This window comes from Ascaphus truei, chromosome 1 (assembly GCF_040206685.1).
Source record: "Ascaphus truei isolate aAscTru1 chromosome 1, aAscTru1.hap1, whole genome shotgun sequence".
Taxonomy (NCBI): domain Eukaryota; kingdom Metazoa; phylum Chordata; class Amphibia; order Anura; family Ascaphidae; genus Ascaphus; species Ascaphus truei.
Genome location: NC_134483.1, coordinates 452,036,128 through 452,062,734, shown reverse-complemented (window position 1 = coordinate 452,062,734; position 26,607 = coordinate 452,036,128). Strand labels below are relative to the sequence as shown.

At 41.6% G+C, this 26,607-nt stretch overlaps 1 protein-coding gene and 1 long non-coding RNA gene across 8 annotated transcripts in view; one reads left to right on the top strand and one right to left on the bottom strand.

Annotated features, from left to right (window-relative positions):
- The window catches only part of ZGRF1 (zinc finger GRF-type containing 1), a 95,197-nt gene that overhangs the window by 25,535 nt on the left and 43,055 nt on the right, over positions 1-26,607 (bottom strand). For 5 of the 7 annotated variants that reach the window (XM_075617017.1, XM_075617026.1, XM_075617035.1 and 2 more), the window contains 8 exons: positions 22,902-23,098; positions 19,463-19,602; positions 18,951-19,097; positions 16,859-16,973; positions 14,862-15,109; positions 11,559-11,718; positions 3,677-3,754; positions 1,850-1,997 (listed from right to left, as the gene is read on the bottom strand). In XM_075617017.1, the coding sequence (XP_075473132.1) occupies positions 1,850-1,997; positions 3,677-3,754; positions 11,559-11,718; positions 14,862-15,109; positions 16,859-16,973; positions 18,951-19,097; positions 19,463-19,602; positions 22,902-23,098 (1,233 nt within the window). Of the gene's footprint in view, positions 1-1,849; positions 1,998-3,676; positions 3,755-8,914; positions 9,009-9,525; positions 9,723-11,558; positions 11,719-14,861; positions 15,110-16,858; positions 16,974-18,950; positions 19,098-19,462; positions 19,603-22,901; positions 23,099-26,607 lie in introns of those variants that run through there. The other 2 variants (XR_012804154.1, XM_075617044.1) reach the window with 2 other exon arrangements.
- Positions 8,789-15,483, top strand: LOC142504004 (uncharacterized). The gene is made up of 3 exons (XR_012804159.1): positions 8,789-8,898; positions 11,537-11,803; positions 14,901-15,483. It is a non-coding gene; the product is annotated as an uncharacterized LOC142504004 (long non-coding RNA).

Genomic DNA, 26,607 nt, shown 5'->3' with positions numbered 1-26,607 from the left:
AGCCCTACGTAAGATCGTCAGGGAACTACAACCCATTTTCCAGGAAGATACAAGACTGCAACAGGTCTTCCCTGAAATACTCTTATTATCATACAGACAACCTCATAAACTAAAGAAAATAATGGTGAGGAGTAAAGTATTCAACAGTACAACAGAATGCGGGACAAGACCATGCCAGGACGCAAGATGCAAAACCTGCGCAATGCTCCACACAGCGGGCATAATACAAATACCACACAGGAATCTGGAGTACAAAATCAGAGGAAGGTTCACCTGTTCTTCCAGTAATGTCGTGTACCGCATCATGTGCATGAAATGCCCAGGGGGCTGCTACTACATAGGGGAGACGGGACAGGGGCTAAACAAGAGAATGAATCTGCATCGCCACAGCATCACACGCGGAACAAGAGACAGTCCTGTCGGCGAACATTTCTCTGACTCTGGCCATAAGATGAACGGTCTGAAGGTGGCCATACCCAAAGGTAATCTTAGAACACCAAAAGAGAGACGGTTGCATGAATACAAATTTATGCAACTGTTCGGGGCACTTAGCGGTGGCCTAAACCGAGACCGCAGCTTCATGATTCACTACTCTGAAACAAGAGAACTCTCTTTCCATGAGTCCTAAAGGCCGTGTCTATACATACTGCGCTATATGAATGCACACAGAGCTGTCTCTTACACATACATATGTACAATGTAATTCTTTCCCTATATACACCAATAGGGACCACATAGTATCTACACACATCAACAGGAATTACAACACCATCTTACATTTCTACACCTACCCACACCATTGGTATACACTCTCACACACACCTTTTGAAAAGCGCTGTACTGTATACACGATGGGCACTTTATAAATTTATATTTACACACATACATAAACATATACATAGACACACACACACACACACCACTAACATTCAGGGACCAATTAACACCTTAAGTCATAAATCGCCTACTGCACAGGGGGGAGGGATACGCTTCAGTCACAGATACATTCCAAGATGCACTGTTTTTAAAATAAATGCCGGCGATTGCGCGAGGCCTTCTGTAACTTTTACTTACCCTGGTTCCAGTGAGGCATCTCATGGGTAACTGGCGTCAAATGACGCCGCAACGTCATTTGATGCCAGAGCCGTGCATGAGGGGTGTGGGGGGTGCAAGCCGGAGGGGAGAGGAGACAGGGGGCGCATTAAGGCTGCGCTCATGGTGCCAGCTGTGTCCGCGTGATTGCCTCCCGCACTCCTGCAGCCCCCAGCGATCTGTGCATTTGGCTTCAGGAGATTGGGGAGGCAATGTGGTACGATAGGGAGGCGTGGCGGATGCATCACGAAGTTTGTTCGTCCTCATTGGCTGAACCAGCTCACATGACGTTGACGTCACGCGACTGGAGCCCGAAATTACAAATGTACTTTTCTGGCCAGAATGTAGCAGCGTTGACGAGCTACATCGCCGCCAGTGGCAGCGGGCACTTAAGAAACTGCAAATGAAAAGGTGTAGGAGTCCCGGACGTGCGCGAGCACGTAGCGCCGCAATGTGTTCCTGGCTCCTCTGCAAATGATGAGGTCAAACACACAGTCAAAACAGAGTAGTTGTACAAGATACGTAGGCTTAAGAGAAAACTCCTGTTTTAAAAGGGGGTCAAAGCTAAAAGGTGACACCCTAGTTTGTATGCCCACTTTCTCTTATAATACTTTTTGTTCCACTGGTATGTGATCTGAGACACTGAAACAGGGTCGGGAGTGTGTGAGGCATGGATGCAGTCTCGAGTGTATTCTGCATCTCACAAAGAATAGAAACGCACAATGTTAAAGTGGCACACACTATTTTGCATACATACCTGCCCAAGTAGTGTTTTGTTGGTACCTAGTTTGTGCTGTTCAATACTTTTTCTGACATATGCCTTCTCTACTGGGGTTAAGTCATCCTTTAGAAGTGCAAGAAGTTCCTTTATCTGCTCGCTTTCATTTTCAGAGCCAGCATGCAAGCTTTAAAACACAAACAACACTGACACCATTGGTAAAAGGGTAATAGGGTTACATAGTGGCACTAAGCTCTTATGATCCGGTGTTAATGCCATTCTGTACCCCACACCGTAACTTAGTGAATCCCGGCATACGGATCATGAAAAAATATACATGTTTCGTGGTTTAAAGCAGCATTATCTCTTGGGTTTTAAAACTAGGTTTGAAGCACGGGTCCCCTGGAGCTGAAATGAACACGGTTCAGTTCTGGAGACCCCCTGTTTCCCACCTAGGGGGGTAATGTTTTTAAAGGTATTGCTTCTTGAAATATAGATTAATGACACTGCTTAAAAAAATAGAGACAGATAAGTATTTTTCATGTGTTAATGCCAACATGGAAACCTAATATGATCTTACATCTCTGTCTTCTCTCAGACATTATAAGACTGGTAATGGGTCTTAGAATCCACATGTACATTTGTAATTCCCACTTCTTGGTTCTCTCTTTTGGTGGTTGTGATGCTATAATTAACCAAGTAAATAAGAGTAGAGTACTGAGCACTAGACAAGATTACAATTACACAGGATCCAGTATATATAAAAACAAACATTTTTTTCCTGTAAAATTGCCAAATATTTTATCAGAGATTGAAAGGAAGCCAGTTATAGCTATAGGTTGTATATATATATTTTGTCTGCTATCTGAGACGATGGGACTACCCTTTTAAAGGCAGACTACACATCAAAATTCTTAAGCTCCGTTTAGTGTTTTTTGCTTTAATGTAAAAAAAAAACAAAAAACAAAACCAATGTTTATGGTTTCACTTTGTCTTTAAAAACATATTGAAGTTATAAACTGTTTATTTAAAAAAAAAAAAAAAAAAAGGGGGCGGGGGACATGCTTGAGCTGTCATTTGTCCCTCTGGTAATGTAACTTCTGGTTCAGTAAGTTCCAGATATCAGACATCAATGTAATGTCGCATAACCTTTTAATTCTCTATTAATGACAGGCAGGTGCCATGTTCCTAAATGATCTAGCTGCATAGGCACTTCCAACACTGGGGATACATCACAGCTAAAAAAGACAAAATCTGAGTCCCAAAGAAAACTTTATATTACAATGACAATGACATTCTTTTCAAACACCCGCTCCTCCTGTTACCAAATGGCCCCCGTTGTAGAGTGAAGTGATTGTTGCACAGCAGAGAGATGCAGCCCATAGAGGAAAACAAGACATGCCCTTTATTTGTTAGGATTTCGATTGATTCATTTGTTGATATTGAATCCTCTTTATATCTGAAACACAGCGTTTTCCTCCTTCGTATGTTGCCTGCCTTTAAAAACCTGAGACTTCTAGTTCCTTTTCATAAAAAAAAGCCTTGCTGTTCTGAAACATACCATGAATTCTTTGTTTCAAGTCCTAGACGCCCAAGCAGCACAAAATAATATTTTGTAGACACATTGACAGGCAGTCATCAAAGCACCAGAAAGTCAATGGCAGATATCAGAGATTCGGCCGCCATAGTTCAGATCGTGCATTGATGACTCCCGCCCATTGCCTTGTTTAGTAGAACTAGTATGATCAATAACACTTGAGATTTGTCAAGTAAACTTTTTTCTTTTTTTTTTAAACTGTTCAATATTGAATTTAAACAGCCTGAAAGTATTTGGCGGTACTTTACCTTTAAATTCAGGATGCTTACCTGTAAGGTAGCACTGGCTTTGCGATTTTCCTAATGCTCCCAACTCTAATGAACTGGTCAAACCCTAGATCAAGTAACCTGTTTAAAACAAAATACAAAGTGTTGGTTTCAAAGGCTTTGGAGATATGTACAAACATGATGCAGTTTGAACTCTTAGGCCTGGGAGGTTGATGCCACTTCAGAGCTGGTGCAATAAATTGACACAAAACAAAAAGGAAAAGTGGGGTACTTAGAAACTCCATGACTGCTACAGTATGACTGCTCTGGGGTGCAAAACACCTTGAAACATTGATGCACAGGAACACATGAAATTGAGGTTCTTAATATCACATTGACGTCATAATGCACATCGGTGACCACTGATATATATCCCCTGTGTACTCTTGGTCATGGGGCAAAGCTTTTACATAAAATCTGACAACAGCTTGTTCCACATGAATGCCCAGAGGCTGCTATCAATGCAAAAAGGGCTATTGTAAACTGATCTTGGTTGTAACGGCTTATTGAAGCCCATTACAGCGGCTGCAGCACATTCTGCTTCTACTCTGGCTGGAGGCCGATGACATCCTCAGCACTGATTGTCTAAAGCGGTTTGTACGTATATTGCAGGAACATATTAACTGGCATAGTTAATGTTCATCATATTCATTATAATTGAGCTCAAGAAACTCCACTACATATTTACGAAGCGATGCAATGCCAAGAAGACTTATTCCAGTGCTAGACAAGACATTTCGGGCCCTCCATGTTTACCTGAAATATATGCTAGACTGAAAAGTGTTGTACCTACTTTCTATCCCTGTCAAACGCATATTTAATTTTCACATATATAGTTATATAAACAGATGGCACATAACAGAAAGAAGTACAGCAGGGCCCCGCTTCTTGGCGCTCCGCGTTTCGGCGATCCACCGATACGGCGGCACCGAGAAGGGGGCTGCCATCTTGGATTCTCAGTCGCGCATGCGCAGAACGGGCGGTTGTTCCCGGCGCGCATGCGCAGACCGTAGGTTACGTGCGCATACTGTAGTTTGCGCGCGCAGACCATAGGTCGCGCATGCGCAGAACGGCGAAAATGTCGATTTGCGCATGCAAACAACTGAAAATCGCCGATTTTCACAATACGGCGGGCCCCTGGAACAGAACCCGCTGTATACCCGGGGCCCTGCTGTATGTTTGCATGTGTGTGGATATATATATATATATAAAAAAAAAAATATATATATATATAGCAACTGTAAATATTACTGTATGTTCATTTGCATGTCTGAGACAGGTCTGCAACCCTGTCTTTCCCCATTATCGCCCAGCATACAGCGCTTCCACTGCAGCAAGGGATTCTGGGAAATGACATGCAAATGAGCACTCAGTGCCACCTTTTTTCTCAAGCTCGTATTACACAAGCAAATCCTCAGGCCAATGCATGCTGTTTTAAACACAGCTTTTAGACAGAGGCTGGGATGAGATGCAAAGCCATTAAACCCACTCACAGACATGTTTCAACCTTGATGGGTATCATCAGTGTGAGGTTGGTCTTAATGGCTTTAAAGTCCCTTTAACTCCAGTCCCCTCCTCCCCAGTATAACCAACCCCACACTGAGGAGACCCATTAAGGTCGGAACGGCTGTCTGTGGGTGGGTTTACTGGCTATGCATCCTGTCTAAGACATGCAAATGAGCATACAGTAATATTTCCATTTGCTATATGCTTTGCGGTGGAGGGTTTTTGTCACTTTTTTTACCCACCATAATTTAACTAAGTATATATAATCACACATTTAATCTGCACATTTTCAGGTGCATGCAAACGAGCCTGTTGGAACGTTACTTAAGGCAGTTTATATATTATATATTCACACATTCTGTACACACACTGCCTTAAATAAAGTTCCAACAGACTCACTCAACAGGCTAGTTTGCATGCACCTGAAAATGTGCAGATTACATGCTGTGTGATTTAGACAGGATCAACCTCGAGAACATGTGTGAGGCGGGCATGCAGATACAATACACATGGGTTACATCTTTTTAGTCATTAGTAAATACTAAGACTAAAAAACAACCAATAGAAATATCAGATATAGGCGTCCTAAAAACGTTGTATTTTAATCAAATAAAAATGTGAATACTTTAATAGTAATTTGCAGTCTTGTGTCTTGCTCTAAAACATTTTTTTTTAGGGGGGGGAGGGAGAGGGGGAGAAGTCCAATAAAATGTGGGGCCACAAGATATGGTTCTACACAGTGCAAAAGTGGGTTGCAACATTTAGTTAAATGAGGGTGACAAATGAAAGCTCCCTCTTGGAATTGTGTAAATAGTTTGCCATAAAATCATACCAATCATGCATTTAAAAAGCCCTTTTAATATTTCTCATAGGTTGTGAGATATTTAACAAGTTTGGTTTAAAAATTATTGATCCAAAAAAGAACAACCAATTAAAAAAATAAAAAAAGAACTGCCGAGGCTCTGAGAACAACAGTGGTAACATCTATCGTTTCAAAGCAAATTGAACTCAAAAAAGCACATGTATTTTGCCAGTGAAACGTGTAATTAACATAGAGCACGATAAAGTAAAAGCAATTTCTTTACAGAAAAGATATTTTTTAAAACAGCAGTACTAATGCTTTATACAAGACTTATGGTTGGTGAACAGCTCATCGTTTTGCGATGCCTTGCTTCTAGTACTTGTGCAGAAGAACAAGGCACACTTCTGCCTGGAGCTGTCTCCTACACCAAGTAGCTGATTATAGGGGGTCACATTATTATTGCTGTAATTTACCCAAATTAGCCTGTATTTATGGTTGCTGGGGGAAAGAAAAAAAAAAAAACAACATCTCATAAGCTAGGTGGCTTCATAAGCTTGGAATGAAAGAGCAGATGTATGGGGCATCTACAGGAGAAGCCCGCAGGCAATGTGCACGTATAAAATACAGAGAAAGGATTAGCAATGACATGCTGCAGACAAGTACTTATCCAACACAGCAATATATCACAGTTATTCCAGAAACATGGCACATCTGTTTCTTCTTCTACCAGCTGACTTGCATGTTTATGTTTCATAGGCTTGCAACAAAAAGAAGATACAGAAACACCTTCGCCGTGCTATTTTTTCACCCCATTAGCGCTGCAGGGACCTGTACAACATCTTGCGGGCCCCTCTAGCATTCTGGGGTTAATGTTTGTTTTGGTAACACGGCTTCCCTATACACTCTTATACTGGCTTGAAAACAAAAAGTTAATTAGCTTATCTTAGACTTAGAGCATAAGATCCACTTAGCTGAACTGTTTCCACAACTCACTCTTATCTTTTTAATGTAAATGGACAGATGCTTTGTTTGCCAGAATTGCTCTCACATTCAGCCAACCTCACCAATTACCACAGCAAGAGACACGAATACAGCGCGGAAACCATTTGCCTACAAGTGAATGTGAAAACCAGAGAGCGCGTAACGATGCGTATAGTAAGGACTTTATTTTATGTGAATTCTCTGAATATCTACATTTGTAAAGCTGAACAGTGAACATTTATACTGCCAATTTTACATATGTCTGAATTAGAAGAGAAGCATATAGCAGCCGTGATAATAATGAACAAACAGGACCAAGTCACTAGATTTGTCCATATATGGATATATCATGTATTGTCTATCCTGTCTGGGAATATACCTAGACCGTGCTCTTATTGAGATATACCCCCGCATGCCCCCTATAGAGAGATACCCCTGCATGCTTCCTATAGTCATATACCCCCACATACCTCCTATAGAGGTGTACCCCCACATGCCTCCTATAGAGGTATACCCCCACATGCCTAGTATAGAGATATAGCCCCACATGCCTCCTAGAGATATACCCCCACATGCCTCCTAGAGATATACACCCATATGCCTCCAATAGAGGTATACCCCCACATGCCTCCTATATAGATATACCCCTATATGTCTTCTATAGAGATATACCCCCACATGCCTCCAATAGAGGTATACCCCCACATGCCTCCTATATAGATATACCCCTATATGTCTTCTATAGAGATATACCCCCACATGCCTCCAATAGAGGTATACCCCCACATGCCTTCTATAGAGATATACTCACACGTGCCTTCTATAGATATACTCCCACATGTCTTCTATAGAGATATACCCCCATATGTCTCCAATAGATATACCCCCACTTGCATCCTATTGAGACATACCCTAATCCTCATATTGCAAGACAAAACATTAGATCTCCAATTCCACAGAAGCAGTTCATACAGCCAATTAAGATACCATCGACTCAGCTAATTATCTTAAAATGGTACTGTTGCTGTAACAAGGACCTCATCAGATAATAATCTGTAAATAATTTGTTTAAAAGGCGTTATTACATAAGTATGTAATAAACAAAATAGTAAGACCATTCAAGCACAGAATTCCTTACTTAGAGGCTCTTATGCAATAATCTGTAAAGTCCTTTCTCTGGTCAGAGAAGCCGCAGAGCCTCACTGAAATGAATGAAACTCAGAGGTTTCCCTAACATGGAGAAGTAGTTTCACATCATATGATCCCAAATCACAGGGATTGCAGCGGTGTGGTGTGTCCCCCCTTTTCTTGTTTAATCAATTTCCACTTTATACACAGTTTTGCCAAAACAAGAAGCGACAAATTAAAAGAACCAGTGCCAGTCAAGGCACCTAGAGTTTATTATTTGCAAATATGTAGCTCATTCAAAAGCAAAAAGCAAAAAGGAACATAAACTAAACAACATATCATCCCATTAAGTCATACAAATATTATGATTAAATAATCACAGATATGACCATTGTTTTAGATTGATGGAGTTGTATTGAAACAAAAAAAATATTTGGAGCATTACAAACAAATTGTGTTTTCCTGTATTCTGAAACCGGGTCACTAATTAGATCAAAATAGGAAAACAAAACCGAAAAGGTTGTGACGTGCCATTAGCGATCAAATATCGCCTATAACAGGAGACAGCATGGCCTAGTGGAAAAAACAAATGCTTATCGATACAACACAGTCATGACGTCAAATGTTGCACCTGGGATCATTTATTTGAGCCCATATATTGAACTTTTCTAAAACGAAATTGTTTTGCTGGAGAATGAGTGACATAGTTGCATAGAACATGCGCTTGGAAAAGAAAAGAAAAACATCTCCATCGAGTTGAACCTATGTAGAAGCATTGGTGGGACGGCAAGATGCAGAATAAAAACCTGTAAGTATTTACTGACCTATCACTTATGGAGATCTTCTGTTCTAATTGCTGCCCCCAGATAAGATTTAACAAACAAGATTACTCCTTAGTGATTGGGAATATCATGCTTTCTGCAGGAGATGGAGGTACAATTTAACTTCTCAGTGGGAGTAATTACTTTGAATGACTTATCTGCATCTAAAGTGCTTTATATCTAAAGAACATTATCATAGCTCATTTTATTGAACCTCATCTTATCTACAAAAATGTAAATGTGCAATCCCTTCCATTAAAGCAGGGGTGCTCAAATTGGGGGTGCTGTTTAGCTGACATGGGCACGTACATAGCATCATTAATTTAATTTGCGTGTGATCGGCCTTTGTTTTGCTGTCGCTTGAGGGCAGGTGGGGGGGGGCTACTAATTGCACAGAGGAAATTTGGGGCGTGACGTAAAAAGTTTGCGCACCCCTGTACTAGTGGATTCACCCCCCTCCCCCCCCCCCCCGGTTTGAAGGGACAAGTCTCACATGGTGAGTTATACAAAGTTTTTCTTCTAAACCGCTGTGTAATTGGCTTCCTTAACAGTACAATATTCACTTATTCATGTCCTACTGAATGTAAAAAGAGATGTTTCTGCTTTATTTGGCACAGTTTATTTTTAAACTTTTCTGGTAAATATTGTTCCTTCCATTTATCTATTTGGCTAATGCTCTCTGGATAATGATAGTTCAAACAAAAGAGCAAAGGGAAAACAAGTCTGGATCAACAATGAACCTGTTTATCTGTGTTTTCCAACCCGGGTAGCTGGCTTCCTTAGGGCATCCAGTAGACTTCCCAGGAGGACCCTGAGTGACCGGGGGGACACAGACATTGGGAGACTCAGCAAGTGGCATAGAAATTGGAGGACAATGAGTGACACACACAGAAAGAGGGGGTCCGAAAGAGTTACAGAAAGAGAATGGCAGTTTTATTGTATCAATTACCAATGAATAATTCCACTATGGGGAATCCTTATTCTCTAAAATGGGATTTGTTTGGGAACCCAAATCCCCAAATCTTGGAAATCTTTATTTGTGCACCGAATACAGAAAGGGGGTCACAGGGCAAAACAAATGTGTTTGAGGGGGTGGGGGAGGGTCAGGGGAGGGGAGCCACTGCGGCACTATCACCAAGCAGATTAGGTGAAGGACATAACAAACACTCCACAGCATTTGGTTACTAATGACATATTAGAGGGTTAAAAATGTATTTGTAATTACCTACACTTTTTTTTAAATTAAATGCAGACATTTACTTATAGTTAACTCATTAAACATGGCACCTTATATCCACCTGCAGAAACCTGCTTCTGGGTCCAACGTTCTAATAAAGAATCTGGTAGTTCTTCCTCCTCTTACCGAACCCCAGGGGCTGGCTAGAAAACTTTGGCCTAGGGGGCAAGCCCAACAACCGGGCCAAGAATCTGACGGCCCAGAAACCATACTCAGATGCACACACACCAGACACATGCACCATACATAGATGCATGCATCATACAAAGATACACACACCATACACAGACGCACACACACCAGATAAACGTACTATACACAGACGCACACACACCATATACACACCAGATACACACATTATACACACGTGCATGCCATACAACAGGGGTGCGCAAACTATTTGAGCTGCTCCCCCCCCCTGCTCGCGCCCCCCTTACCTCTTTTACCGGTGTCTTGTAATGTCATGTTGCCATGGCAACCGACATCAAATGACACGGCGTCACATGACCCCGCGTTACACCGAGCCTCTGAATCCCGGTCATTTAAATGCCTTTGGGAAGAGCGCAAGGCCTCTGCAACGCAGCGCCCTCCGTTTGCGCACCCCTGCCATACACTATGCAATGAGAAATCTCTGCACACATGCAAAAGCACAATAAACACACACATACACACATATATTAGGGTATATATATAAATATATATATATATATATATATATATATACACACATACATACATACATACATATACACACACACACACAGTATTCAATTACACAACACATTTTTGAAATTTTCGCTGGAATCTGATCACATTGATAAGTTGGTTGAAGCAGCATGAAAACCAGAGGTTCTACAGAGCTGAGCCCCATATTCACTATATACTTACCGCTGTCTCTGGCCTCTCCAGAGAAAACAGTAGGAAACAACAATGTCATTGTTTGCGGCTTCCTATAGGATGGCCATTAAAATCCCCTCCGGAAACTCAGGTAACGAAAATGTTACGTACCTTTGGAACCAGCGCTCTCCAGTGCTCAAAGTACGGTGGTTCAGCTACTGACGACCCCCCCCCCCCCCCCCCCCCCGGTTCAAATGCTGTAATATCATTTTTGTTTAGAATACGGCTTTAAATTTTTATTTTTTTGCACTCTTTGTGGGACTGCTCCATTAACTGTATTGATAAAAAGAGACCACCCCCATTTCAGAAACCTGTTGACAAGCTTTGTTTGAAATGCTTTCACCTACTTTGGTTCCTTATATGCTTTCACCTACGTTGGTTCCTATTTGGTTTTACATTCCCTGATGCAAACTTCCTCATGTTAATCAGAATCCATGTTTTTTTTTTAATATCATTATTAATATATTTAATATCATTGCCTGCCCCGGCAGCACTCGCTCTACAGCAACTTACCCCAGAAGGACTCTGTCAACTGCAACGTTGGTGGATGACGAAATGAGAAGTTTCCAATGGGATGAGCAGGGTCCTTCAGCACGATCACTGCTTTCAAACAGCTGCACTAAGAACAAGACAACCACTGCCAGCAGATAACTCTTTCCGGCTCCAAAAACTCCTGAAAATAACAAATATGAAGAAAACGTGTGGTTCTGAGGAGGGCAGAAAATACATTTTGCTGTTGGATTCTCAATCAAGCCATAGTAAGTCAATGTGTCTAAAGTTTTCCTAATTGTTCTAATTTCCCTTTCAGGGAGTGACTCACTGACCAATACTGGTGGTTAACATGGCTGATCCGGCTTTAACTCATTCAAGTCAAGGGTAGAGAACACCGGATCGGCCGCTAACAGAGGAGGTTGGTGAATCACCCTCTAAATGAGTGCAGTATGTTTCCACCACATAGTTTATAACTTAACATATTAAATAAGTTAGACTTATTTACTATAAACATGTGTTTTCTGAAATAATACTATAATTCATTTGTGTAATAAAATACAAAGTAGTGTTCTACCAATTTCCACAGAAAATGTAATCTTAGCACCACACTGCATCACATACAAAACACACTGTAGGTGATTAACCTCTGTGAGGTTGCAGTGATCTTTACATTTCTGCCATACTCAAAATATCTTAAATTACGAATGGCCGGCACTTCTTACAAAATTCCGTAATCTAGAAAGATGATGGACACAATTTACAAAGGATCTAGTGGTCTGTGGGTACCTTTCATGGGAACACAGCTCCAGAAAGCATCACTTTGTCTGTTTACTTTACTCACTGTTTATCACTATATACACCAGGCCTGCACAACACGCGGCCCGCGGCCCCTGCACTCACTGTGCGGCCCGCGGCGGCTTTCTGCTCTCCCCCTCCCTCCCGCGCCCCCCCCGCGAGCCCGCTGTCACCCTCCCCCGCGAGTCCGCTGTCACCCTCCCCCGCGAGCCCACTCTCCCCCTCGCAGGGTAGCAGCGCGCTCTAGCATTGAGGCACTTCCTGCCTGCTGGTTGCTAGAGCGTGCGTGCACTCCTGCCTGCTCTGCCGCCGCCTCCTCCACCCCAAACCAAGGTAAGGTAAGGTAGGGTAGGGGGGTGGCGTTTTGAAGTACAGGGGGGGGCGATTTGAAGTGCAGGGGGGGGGGGGCGATTTGAAGTGCAGAGGGGGGCGATTTGAAGTGCAGGGGGGGGCGATTTGAAGTGCAGGGGGGGGGCGATTTGAAGTGCAGGTGGGGGCGATTTGAAGTGCAGGGGGGAGGCGATTTGAAGTGCAGGGGGGAGGCGATTTGAAGTGCAGGTCGGGGCGATTTCAAGTGCAGGTGGGGGCGATTTGAAGTGCGGGGGGGGTTATTGTGAGGTGCTGGGGGCTTGATGTGAGGTGCTGGGGGGCTTGATGTGAGGTGCAGGGGGGTTGATGTGAGGTGCTGGGGGGCTTGATGTGAGGTGCAGGGGGGTTGATGTGAGGTGCAGGGGAGGTTGATGTGAGGTGCAGGGGGGTTGATGTGAGGTGCAGGGGGGTTTGATGTGAGGTGCAGGGGGGTTGATGTGAGGTGCTGGGGGGCTTGATGTGAGGTGCAGGGGGGTCTATGTGAGGTGCAGGGGGGTTGATGTGAGGTGCAGGGGGGTTGATGTGAGGTGCAGGGGGGTTGATGTGAGGTGCAGGGGGGTTGATGTGAGGTGCAGGGGGAGTTGATGTGAGGTGCAGGGGGAGTTGATCTGAGGTGCAGGGGGAGTTGATCTGAGGTGCAGAGGGGAAAGTGATGGGAGGTGCAGGGTGGGAGAATTATGGGAGGTGCAGGGGGGGGAGGGATGTGAGGTGCAGGGGGGTGGGATGTGTGTGGTGTGCAGGGGGGTATTGTGTGTTTGATGTGGAGGGGGAGTATTATGTTTGTGGGTGAGGGGGAGAGATGGGGGTACGAGAGATAGATAGGGAGTATCGCAAAGGTTGATAGTGAGAGGTTCTGGGGGAGATATGAGGATGATGATGAAGGGTGCTGGGGGAGATATGAGGATGATGATGAGGGGTGCTGGGGGAGATATATGAGGATCTTGATGATGAGGTGCTGGAGGAGAGATGATGATGATGGTGATGATGATTTTACCCGTGCGGCCCAATTTTTTTTCCTTGGAGCAGTTCGGCCCTTCTCACTTTACGAGTTGTGCAGGCCTGATATACACACACACACACACACACACACACACACACACACACACACACACACACACACACACACACACACACACATTTTTTTAACCCTGCACAGTTTTCACTTAGTATAAAGTTTATTCAGTTACACATGTAACATCTGGGCATTACCTTCATACACTATCGGAGAGCATATTTGCAGTATATATACCAGTGTCTCGTGTGCTGTTACACGCAGCTACAATTTAATTGAATTCTTTTTTAATCAACTACCGGTAGTTCTCTCACTAATATTTCCCCGCCCTTTTTTTTATATTCATCCATTAAAGGTTACATTTAAATTATTATTCTGTGAGGTTTTTGAGTGCATCATCATGGGATCTTTTTTGTAAATAGTGTCCATTGTAATCCGTTCTCAAAAACGGCAAACTGCAAAGATCTAGGTGCAAAAATTTATTGTAGGCACATTAAAAACCGCCGAAAGGTCACTGACGCGTTTCACGTGGTATCCCACGCTTTATCATAATATAAAGCGTGGGACACCACGTGTAACGCGTCAGAGTGACCTTTTGGCTGTTGTTAATGTGCCTACAATAAATTTTTGCCCCTAGATCTTTGCAGTTTGCAGTTTTTGGGTTACAATTTATCTTCAACAGCAGCAGATGCACCGCCGTTTTTCCTATTACTTTCTGCAGATACTCCTGGGTAGGAGCACGCCGACAGGACATCCCCCAAGGTCAGCAGTGAGTAATCTACCTTATCTCATTCATGTGATCAGTCCTGCACATTACCCAGATTACCACATAAGATATACCTATATAGGCTAGTGGCATGTGTATGGGAGTGTGTTTATTATATTGGACAATTGGATTCCTGAGTCTAATGAACTGTCTTATGCAATGAAGATGTTGATAAATTATATCAAGGCATAGTCTGCTCCCGGTTAGCATCACAAGAGGGGGCCTCCCCTCCTCTTTCTCTTTTGTAATCAGTTCTCAGATAGCACCCCTCCAGTACTAGTAATTTCACCTAGCTGAGCAGGCACATCTCCATTACTTTATCCAGATGATGGCCCTTAACCAGTAGAATGTACAGGTAGTTTGATCATGAATTCTTTGTTACCATGCAGGATTGTAATTGGCAAGGTCTGTTCCTTCCCAGATTCTTCGGCGGAAGTCATCATCTGTGCTATTTGCACCAACGCTGTTGCTTGGTCTCTATTCAGGTAAAACTGTTGAATCATCTCCATCGCTAAATCCATTGCAAGATTAGAATTTAGAAGCTTGCATTTCTGGGAGACCTTCACATTAATGGATGGTGGGTTAAACCTCCCTCTGGCAATACAACTACGTTTTTCTGGTGCAGAATACCTGCAGCAAGTAAATTATAGATACAGTAAGACTAGGCAGCAATCGTCGCATTTTTTCACCGTCACATCTGAGAGACCGCAGCAGATAGGTAACATTAATAAAGTGGTTAATAAAATACCTTACGAATGTGTCATTCCACAGAATCATAGAGCTGTTCTGGATCAGTACAGTGGCATTAACAGCAACATATTACTAGCCATTGGAGTGAAACTCACATGGCAGGTATACAAGGTGGGAATGCAGGCAGCTACAAAGCACACACTGCTTCAGCATAGCCTAATGCAGATATCGGTTCTTACTGTGGCTCTGCTCTTTAATTCACACTAATGTCAAAGTGTTATGCACTGTAAGGATTAGTTTCACTAAAACGAACACTCAGCATCTTTACACTCGAGTAAAATGTTCAGGGAAGGGATGGTGACATTTTTCTCATGAAATCACTTACGGGCAGCACATTGTGTCATAATGTGAACATATCTTCTCATGAAAATCAAAACAAAAAAACAAGTTAACAGTTTGCAACAGGAACTAGACGAAGATGCATCAGAAAGTTATTTATGCTACAACATATCGGCCATATCCCAACTGGGACGGACCCATTGGCCTTTCTCCCCATCTCTCCTCCATGCCTAAGGCTGAGTCCATGGTGACTCAGCCCGTGCGGAGGCGCGCTGAGGCTGAGGGAAAGCGGGTGCTTTCCCTGGCCTTGGTTAGCGCGCCGTCCGGGGGCGTGTCGGGGGGCAGGCCAGTGATGTCACGGAGCTGGTTCGCCCTCATTGGGCGAACCGCTCACGTTACCGGCCCTGCGCTCCCATGAGCGCTTGAATGTAAAAATTTTCTAGACTTACGCTTCCGCACGCTTGCGGAAGCGTAAGCGAGTCCCTTCTAAAGCCGCTCTCATTGCGGCTGCAGGGGCTCACTGCCGAGCAGCAGCGCGCCTCAGCACAGGTCAGCACATAAGCGCTGACCATGCTCGAGGCTTTAAGCGTTTTCAACAAATTAGGCAGCGAGGAATAGACTGGTGTTAATGCTCCTTAAAGGATACATATGAGGAAATTGATTTCATGGTCGGGATATATCGGGATATATTTGAAAATATAAAGTGAATGAAAATATGATTATTTTCAAGGATTTCCTTGCAATGTTTCTAAGCATTGTATCTGTAACATTTATGGTGGGGTTTATTGACATTGGACATGTGTGCAGTACATCTGATTATTTTGTCATTGAGGTGAATTGACAATCACCCTCATTTCTGAGTCTCTGGAAAAATTACAGATCAAATTTTATTTTTATGCACCAGTCACTTACTGTAGTTTAACTTGCATTACATAATGTTTGACCTACTGTATGGGAATGTCATTACAGTAGCTCAATGTGGATTTATGTGGGAATGCTGCTGCTCATTGACTATTTTGGAGGGCATTCAAACCCTTCCGTGCTTGGAAGTCTTGCTTTAAAAACAAACAAAAAACAAACTAGCAGAAACACAGACACACAGGCACAGACACACAGGGACACAGGCGCGCAGACGCAGGCACAAAGACACACACACACAGAGACAGGCACAGAGACACACACACAGAGACAGAGACAGGCACAGAGACACACACACACAGAGACAGAGACAGGCACAGAGACACACACAGAGACAAGCACAGAGACAGGCACAGAGACACACAAACACAGAGACAGGCACAGAGACACACACAGAGACAGGCACACAAGCCCGAGCAGGAAGTCACTTACAGTTCCAGAAGGTGCGGCATTAGCGGCAGTGTGGCTGGGTTAAAGTGCTCCTGTATGTTCCTCAGGGTTGTCAGCTCTGTGCTTGCATTACAAACCAACAAAGCATGAACAACCACTGGAGAGAGGGAGCAAAATAAATACATTAGCAAGACAGGCGGAAATGCAATTTTAACACAATATATCCCAACCCTAATTAGGTAACCGGTTACTCACACAGTATTTGGTATCAATTTCATATTGAAATACAGATTTCCTATTGCAGAAAAAAGCTTAACTATAGACTGAAGACTGTTTAATTTCTTAAGAAATAGTGGTACTCAGACCACTGTCCAACACCTTATATCAAATCTTTCTTTTGTCTTTAGAATTTGGATATATCACAATCAGACTAAGGAAATGTAGTGGAAACAAAATAGAGCGCAAACTGATATATCACATCTATATAAATAAATGACAGTGACTTAGTGCAGCCTAAAAAACGGTCACTAGTACCGTGTGATCAATAGTAAACAATAATAAGACGCAAATAAGTGATAATAAGAACTGGTGCGGTGCCCAATTGGTGAATTAAAGCACTCACAGCCTGTCTGATGCAATCAAATAGAATGTGGTTGATGGTAACTGCAAGCTTGAATCCTCCTCAGAATCAACAATGAGATGGACATAGTGTGATACAGTTTAATACAGCAACAGAACAGGGAAATGTAGGGATTGCACTCACATGTTCCCAGTCTATTCAGCGCATTGAGTGTGATAAGGGCACACTAGCCTCTCTGGAAAGACACAGGTACCGCCGCTGGTCTGCCTCCGATGTTCCGCTTCACTCCTCATGTTGGGCACTTCCGCGTCTGCGCGCACACCACAGTACGGTGTCCCAGCGGAGTCAGGATGGTCAGCTCCTGCACAGTAAACAGAAACAGGCAAAATAAGGATTATTATTTTGCCTGTTTGCTGTGCAGGAGCTGACCATCCTGACTCCACTGGGACACCGTACTGCGCAGAACATTTCCGTGTTCTGTTGCTGTATTAAACTGTATCACACTAGGTCCATCTCATTGTTGATTCTGAGGATTCAAGCTTGCAGTTACCATCAACCACATTCTATTTGATTGCATCAGACAGGCTGTGAGTGCTTTAATTCACCAATTGGGCACTGCGCCAGTTCTTTGCATCACTTATTTGCGCCTTATTATTGTTTACTAAGGAAATGTAGTATTTACCAAATTGGGAATAGATAGTTACATAGTAGATGTGGTTGAAAAAAGACGTACGTCCATCAAGTTCAACCTATGCTAAATTTAGACAACAGATATTTTATCCTATATCTATACTTATTGATCCAGAGGAAGGCAAACAAAAACCCCAAGTGTCATATCATCCAATGATATCTCATAAGGGGAAAAATAAATTCCTTCCCGACTCCAAGAAGTGGCAATCGGATTAATCCCTGGATCAACATCCTTCCCATGTATACTTATTTGGTATATCCCTGTATACCTTTCCTTTCTAAGAAGATGTCCAACCTTTTTTTGAACAAATCTATTGTATCTGCCATCACAGTCTCCATGGATAATTAATTCCACATTTTAACTGCCCTTACTGTAAAGAACCCTTTTCTTTGTTGCTGGTGAAATCTCCTTTCCTCCACCCTGAAGGGATGCTCCCGAGTCCTTTGTACTGCCCTTGGGATGAATAGTTCATTTGAAAGCTGTATAATACTAGGTTGCAAAAGCATAGAGAATCGACAGCGTATCGCCAATTGAATGCCAGCACAACATTATTTTAGCCTTCCTTTGCAAAAGCATTTGAAGTCATTTCAGGACTCAAGGGATTATATCATTGCTAAATTGTTAACAGGAGCAAGTTTACAGAAACACTGAGGTTTCCTGTAGGGATATAAATACTAACTGCAGAGGTTCTTAATGTTGTACATACACATTTTATTACACGCCATAGTGTTGCACTACTGTACTACTGTATAACAGATTTTACCTGTTTGACTAAACATCAACTCACATTTACAATGTTTATTTGAAATTATATTTCTGAATCTCTCGTGTCCCCTAAAATAACATGCAGTGATACAACTTACTATGTGATGGCCAGTTTGAAGGGTAGTATCCTTTCAGGGGCAAAATCTCTATATCATTGTTAGCTGACGGTCCAAAGAAAGCACTGCACGCAATAAAAGTATCCAATGGGTCAAAGTTAAGGGCTTTTGATACAACCCAGATGTCATCTGCATGAGAGCAATTAAAGACTTGTGCGTTATTTCTGTGCTACAAAATGATGAACAATACATCTGAACAACACGACACGCGGCAGAATTTGGCATTATTGAAAAATAATCCGTATTCAGAGTTCTGGGCTGTCACGTGAAATTTAAAATGCTATCATAATGATAAGAAACATGTTCAAAAGTTAGATGTTAGAAAGAGAAGTGTTCAGCTCATTGAAGCGACAGCACGCCTCACAAATAGAATTGGTCTTGCTTCCTAGTTTGCTTTCTGTTGCCTTAACTCTAAGTAAAGGGAAGACCTTAAGGCAAAATAAATAAGCATGTTTGGTATTCTGAGTACGAAGTACATGTGTATGTTACATTACCTTTGCTATAAGCGGAGGAGTTCTCCTTCCTGCTCAGTTTCAGATAAAGTTTACTTTTAGATTCATCGCCAAATTCAGAGTCAGCATCAACAATTTTTTTTAATTTGCCAAACCGTCTTTTTTTAAATCCAACATTTTTCCTGCAAAAGAGGCAATACGTATAATTGTATGCATCATTTTATTTATATAGTGCCAACAATGTACGCAGTGCTTTACAAAATTACAATACAAGGTCAATCAATGACAAACCAACAATGGTCAGGTAAAGTGCAACAAGTAAATGACAATACAAGGAATTAAGGAGCCCATCCCAAAGAGTTTACAACCTATGTGTTATGTTGGGAGGCATACACACACAGTTGGAATAGGAGTACATTATTAAAAGTGTACTAATGGGAGGTCAAGCGCATCTGGAGTCCGTTGTAGAGGCGTAGAAAGTTTAGTTAGATGTTTCTTTTAGGAGGTGTACTAAGAGATCAGATATATGGAGGGGCAGAGGAGTGTAGAGCCTTAAAAGAAAGGAAACTTTTGTAGCTTATACGGAAATGAATAGGAAGCCAACAGAGAGAGTTCATGTAGTCAGAAGCAGATACAAGCCTAGAAGAGTAGGAGATGATTCTGGCAGCAGGATTTTGAGCAGATTGTAAAAGGAGAGAGGGTCTGATGCAGGGAGGCCAGATAATATAATGTTGTAGTAATAAAAACAGGAAAGAAAAGGGCATGCATTGGTATTATAGTTGTAGTGGAACATAGGACGAGGTGTATCTTAGCATTGTTGCGAAGGAAAAAACAGCAAGATTTAGTAAGAGAATTTATATGTGGAGAAAAGGAAAGGGAGGAGTCAAATGTAGCCCCATGGCAGTGTTCTTGCGGGACTGGGTGAATAGTAGTGTTATTGATTGTAATGAAGACGGTTTAGGAGGGAATGAGAAGCCGTCTTAACCATGTTAAGCTTGAGGCAACGAAGGGCCAACCAGGCCGAGATTGCTGATAGGCACATAAATATAGCTGTGTATCATCAGCATAGAGATGATTAGTGAATCCAAATGAGTCAATCAATGAGGTCACCCAGCGAGAGTGTATCTAGAGAGAAGAGTAAGGGGCCTAATAACCGAGCCTTGAGATACACTTACAGAGTTCCATAGAAGTCGAGGAGGAGTTCGCATAAGAGACACTGAAGGAACAAAAGAGGTAGGAGGAGAACCAGAAGGTGAACATGTAGGAGAAGAGGGTGGTCAACAGAATCGAAAGCTGAGATGTCAAGAAGAATCAGAATGGAGTTGTTTCCTTGAGATTTGACAATATGGAGGTCATTAGTTAACTTGGTGAGTGCAGTTTCTGTTGAGTATGCTTTGAGGAAGCCTGAGAGTGTCAAATAAGTTATGGCAGTAGAGAAAATTAAGTATATGCAAATAAACAATTTGTTCCAGAAGTTTAGAAGAAAAAGGCAAGAGGGAGAAAGGATGATAGTTAAACAGGGAAGTAGGGTTTAGGGGGTGTTATTCTAAAGAATAGGTCGAACAATAGATTGTTTAAAAAGAGATGGAAAAGTACCAGAACAAAGAGACGAGTTAAAGATTTTAGTGAGAATAGGGACCATGGTAGAAGCAAGAGGTTTCAAGAGATGGGACGGAATGGGCTCAAAGCTGCATGTGGTGGAGGTTGATGAGAACAGCAGGAGAGATACTTCTTTTGTAACTGGAGAGGAGTCAAAGGCAGATGGAGGAGGAGTGTGGAAGGAACAGAGGGGTTTTATTTGCGCATAGCTTCCACCTTCCACTTGAAATAATCAGCAAAGTCTTGGGGTGTAATGGAAGGAGTGGAGCATGATGTGGCGGGAGGTCGAAGAAGGGTGTCAAAGACAGAGAAGAGGTGGCATGGGTTGGATTTATGCCTGTTTCTAAGAGAGGTGAAGTAACTGTTTGGCAAGAAAAAGAGCAGAGTTAAAGCAGGATAGAATACATTTCTATTGAACTTAATCATAATTTATAGGCATTAAGTCGTGGAAGCAATCATCTGCTCTAACCCTCAATTTGATAAATAATGAGGTATGTAAAATATGTATTTGGGAAGTCCTCAAGTCTCCTGAGGCACACATATGCAGTTATGTAATATATGGGAAGCCTGGTTAGTGTATTTTGTAGGTCTACACTTTTGGCACTTTATTCTGCTGCTTTTCTTTTCCACAGCTGTTTATCTTTATAGTTTGTCTTCCATGGCTTAAGATCTATCTTTTACCTTAATTGTATTATTTTGCTAGAATACATGGAATATTCTAGGGGGGGGGAAGGAGGGGGGGGGAGGAGGGGGGGAAGGAGGAGGGGGGGAAGGGGAGGGGGGGAGAAAAATCAGCTGACATAAAAAAAATTCTTTCAATAAAGCCTAATGTATTTATTTTGGTTACAAATGCATTATTTACATCAGTTACGCACGTATATGACGATAGCAGTACATGCATCGTAAAGTGGGGAAAAGGTAGTGCTTCACTTTAAGTACATTTTCACTTTACATACATGCTCCGGACCCATTGCGCACGTTATGAAAGGTTATGGGGGATTTTAATTATCCAGACATAGACTGGGGCAATGAGATTAGCGTTTCAACAAAAGGGCAGTTAAAATGTGGAATTCATTACCCATGGAGACTGTGATAGCAGATACAATAGATTTGTTCAAAAAAAGGTTGGACATCTTTTTAGATGGGAAAGGTATACAGGGATATACCAAATAAGTATACATGGGAAGGATGTTGATCCAGGGATTAATCCGATTGCCAATTCTTGGAGGCAGGAAGGAATTAATTTTTCCCCTAATGGGGTTTTTTGTTTGCCTCCCTCTGGATCAATAAGTAAGTATAGATATAGGATAAAGTATCTGTTGTCTAAATTTAGCATAGGTTGAACTTGATGGACCCATGTCTTTTTTCAACCTCATCTACTTTGTAACTATGTATGCCTGTAAAGTTTATAATCTGCCTCAAGCACATGAAAATAAAGTGTTGTGTGTGCTATGCAAGGAAAATTATTATTATTAAACCACAGGGAGTTGACAGTGGCATGAAAAGGCAATGAGATACCCAGGAGACTCTTGTTCCTCAGTAACTTTTAACTTTGAATACCCAGACGAACCGTAAAATTTCAGGTACAGCTGGAGCACCTAGAAAATGCAGCATATTTAACTCCGTGCTTCCCAAACCCCGGTCTCTGGATCACCAGAAGCCTCAAATACTTTACTGATGGCCCCTGAAGCCTTTCAAATTCACTTAGGAAGCTCTCTTGCGCAGTTTGTGCATTTTGTGCCTCTACTAAAGGCTGATTTTGGAAAACAGCCAGTATTTTACAATTATGGTATAAGTATATACTGTAAAATATTTTTAAAAATACCTAGAAGTATGGTGGTCATACACATGATTATTAATAATGACGTGTCTTGGTGCATACCTGATCATAAACTGGCACTCCTCATACAACGCTATTCTTTGACATCGAATGTAATTTCCCAAATTCTTGACATCACCTAGTACAACCTTAGGCTCTGATTTCCCCACCACTGGGTTCGAAGACTTCACTTCTTCCAACCATTTGAAGAACTTACACTGGTCACTTTTGGGTGCATCACAAGTATAAAAGAAGCGACCCTGAAACAAACAGAAAGCACATTATACATTTCTACATATCACTTGTTTGCACAGTTATTCCCTCTTCAGCTCTGTGAAGTGGTTTAGGTTATTCTATTTTTATACAGCAACAACCATGTACGCTAGCACTTTACATAGTCAACACAAAGATCATTTGTAATAGAGGAATGCTCTATATTTTAATTTAAAATAGGGAAAGGCTCTTACAGTTTTACTGGTAATGGAGAAAAAAATAGGCAGAAGGCGCACTGAGCAGCTAAAACATATATCTTTAATAAAAAACTCACAAGGGGTTAACATACACAATAAAACTAAAGCATAGGCAATGATTACAATGCAAAAAAATAATAATAACAGTAATAATATATAAATGAATAAACTTACAAGTGCCCAAAAAGCAAGGGTTAATGTCGGAGAGCTCGGGTTACACAGCTGGGTGCAGTGGATGTAAATGGTCCGGACCAACAATGCTCGCTCACGCCGCAGACAACCTCACTTCCCCAAACGGATCCCTCTCTACAGTTTGAAATCCACGAAGCAGCCTCACGTGACCTCTACGCGTTTCGTATTGTAATCATTGCCTATACTTTGGTTTTATTGTGTATGTTAACCCCTTGTGGGTTTTTTATTAAAGATATGTTTTAGCTGCTCAGTGCGCCTTGTGCCTATCTTTTTCTCTTTTTTGTGAGTCTCCTGCAAAGGAGCTCACTTCTCTATAGGGGGTAGTGGAGTCCCTGCGGCAGACGGCTGCAAGAGTTTAAGCTACACAGTGCAATATCTTATTGGGACAGCACCAGCGCCGAGCAACACTTTTCTTATATTGTTTTACTGGTAATGGCTTTTAAATACCAAATACGTTTCCTGTAATGAATGGATATTGATGCACCAGAAACTCTTGTAAAAAGTCATCCATTTTCCTAAGCAAAGTATGCATGCTATTTAAAAATAATAATAATAATGTTAAAAAAATGGTGTGGAAGAAATCTGTACAATATACACACAACAAAAGTCGAAATAAATGTCAAACAAATAACAAGCTCTACTTGTAATATACAGAATGTATGCTTATTATAAATGTGTAGAGATGTCAACTTGTAATCACCCATATATGTCACATTATGGGGTTATCAGGAAAAGAAGTGGGACTGACTCCAAATAAGTGAGGCTTGCTGAATATCAGTGATGGATAACAAATAAACCATACTAGTGGTAAATCCCACTTTCCTTTTTTGATAAAGAACACAATTAATTCACGATAAAATACATCTGTAAGGTCTGGGGTCAGGTGATAATGTTGATCATGTTTTAGGTGCATATAAATAGTATGTGTGTAAGTGTTTGTAGCTCCTTTGCTTATTTTTTATGATGGGTATGGCTGGGGTCACAGGCCTTCAGTTATTAAACGGATTTGAAAATGATTAAATAAATAAGAAAATAAGAAAATGACAGATAAAGTGTTACATGTTGAGTGCTTCCACTTGAACGTCGCTCCATTATACGTTTCTTAGAAGATTATCTAATAATTAGGGAGGTTAGAGAAGCAATCCTCCCTATTAAAAAAAAGATATAGGGCCTATTACGTGGCCGGACCACGCTCCGGGTGCGATTTTGTTTGAGGCCCCATTTGCCAGGATTCATTCATTCCATTGGAAGATGAATGACTCATTACTGAATTACCAGGAGATTCATTCACAAATTGGAGACTCGCTTAAAAACTATTTCCAGACTAATAATGAATCTGTAGAATTGACAGCAATATTAATGGAGGCACATAAGGACACGATTAGAGGACAGCTTATTTCAATAGCATTTTATAAAGAGAGAATGAAAATGGAAAACCAAAAACACTTAATGGAAAAAATTGTAACGTTAGAAAGAACCCAAAAAAAAAACCTGTCTAGGAAAATTTACAAAATCCTGAGTCAGGCAAGGGACGAATTTAAGAGGGTACAACTGGAGGATGTAGAGAAGGCCCTTGGGAGGACTAAGCAGATGTACTACGACAAGGGAGATAAGGCAAACCGTATGTTGGCAAATAAATTTACAGGGATTAGGTTGAGGGCATCGGTTCCCACCATTAAGATAAAAGGGGGAGATGTGACACACAATCCTTCAAAGATTGCAGAGGAATTTGCTAAGTTTTATATGGAACTCTGCGACCTAGATAACTCAACTCCAAATGCTAAAATCCCTGGCTTGGCCCAGATTGAAGATTATCTAAGAGACTGTAATTTTTCTAGATTGACAGAGGAAGACAAAAACATTTTAAACGCAAAAATAACTCAGATAGAGCTTGAAAGGGCGGTCGGCTCATTGAAACTGTCCCAGATGGTTTTCCAAATTTGTACTATAACATTTTTATAGGAATCCTAGGGCCTTGCCTGTTGGATTTATTTAATGGTTTCCTTAGTGGAAAACAAATCCCCCCACAGATGACGATGGCAATTATAGTGGAGATCCCTAAAGAGGGAAAGGACCCCTAATGTTGTGGTAGTTATAGGCCAATTTCACTGCTTTATACTAATTTGAAAATCTATAGTAAAATCCTGGCTAATAGGTTGAATCCAATACTTCCTAGATTAATCCATTATGATCAGGTGGGATTTGTGAGTGAAAGCCAGGCGTCGGATAACACAAGAAAAATTATTAATGTTATTGACCAGATACACAAGTCTAAACCGAAAGTTATTTTGTTAAGTCTGGATGCGGACAAGGCGTTTGACATAAGGTGGGATTTCCTGGATAAAACGCTAAAGGCATTCAAATTCTCCAGAGTCTTTCTACAGCGGGTCTATGCTCTCTATCGGTCGCCAACAGCAACTTTGAAGATTCCAGGTGGGGATGGGAATTTGATAAGGATTAAGAACGGGACCAGACAGGGATGCCCCCTTTCTCCTCTTCGCCTTAACAATCGAACCTCTCGCGGCTACTATCAGAGCCTCCCCAAATATACAAGGGATTAAAATAAAAGATGAGTGCTACAAAATGTCACTGTTTGCAGATGATATTATTCTTACTATATCTAACCCACAGACATCTCTCCCGAATTTACAATCCACCCTTCGGAGATTTGGTAATTTATCCGGATATAACGTTAACATGGGAAAGACGGAAGCCCTAAATTTAACACTATCTGATAAGGAGGTGGAGGTTCTTAAACGGCACTTTGACTACAAATGAAAAAAGACACATTTGAAGTATCTGGGGATATATCTTACTAGAGACTACAACTCATTATACAAGTATTATTACCCCAATCTTTTGTCAAAGATAAAAAAACATCTACAAGCATAGAACTCCCATTGTATTTCTTGTATAGGGCGTATAACTGTGGTCAAGATGAATATCCTTCCTAGACTTCTGTATTATTTTCAGACCTTGCCAATATTTGTCTCACACACAAGCATAAAAGAAATACAAAATCGAATTATGCCATTTATTTGGAAACATAAACAACTGAGAATAGCCAGGTGAATTATGTTGGATGCTAAAGAAGGAGGTGGCATGGC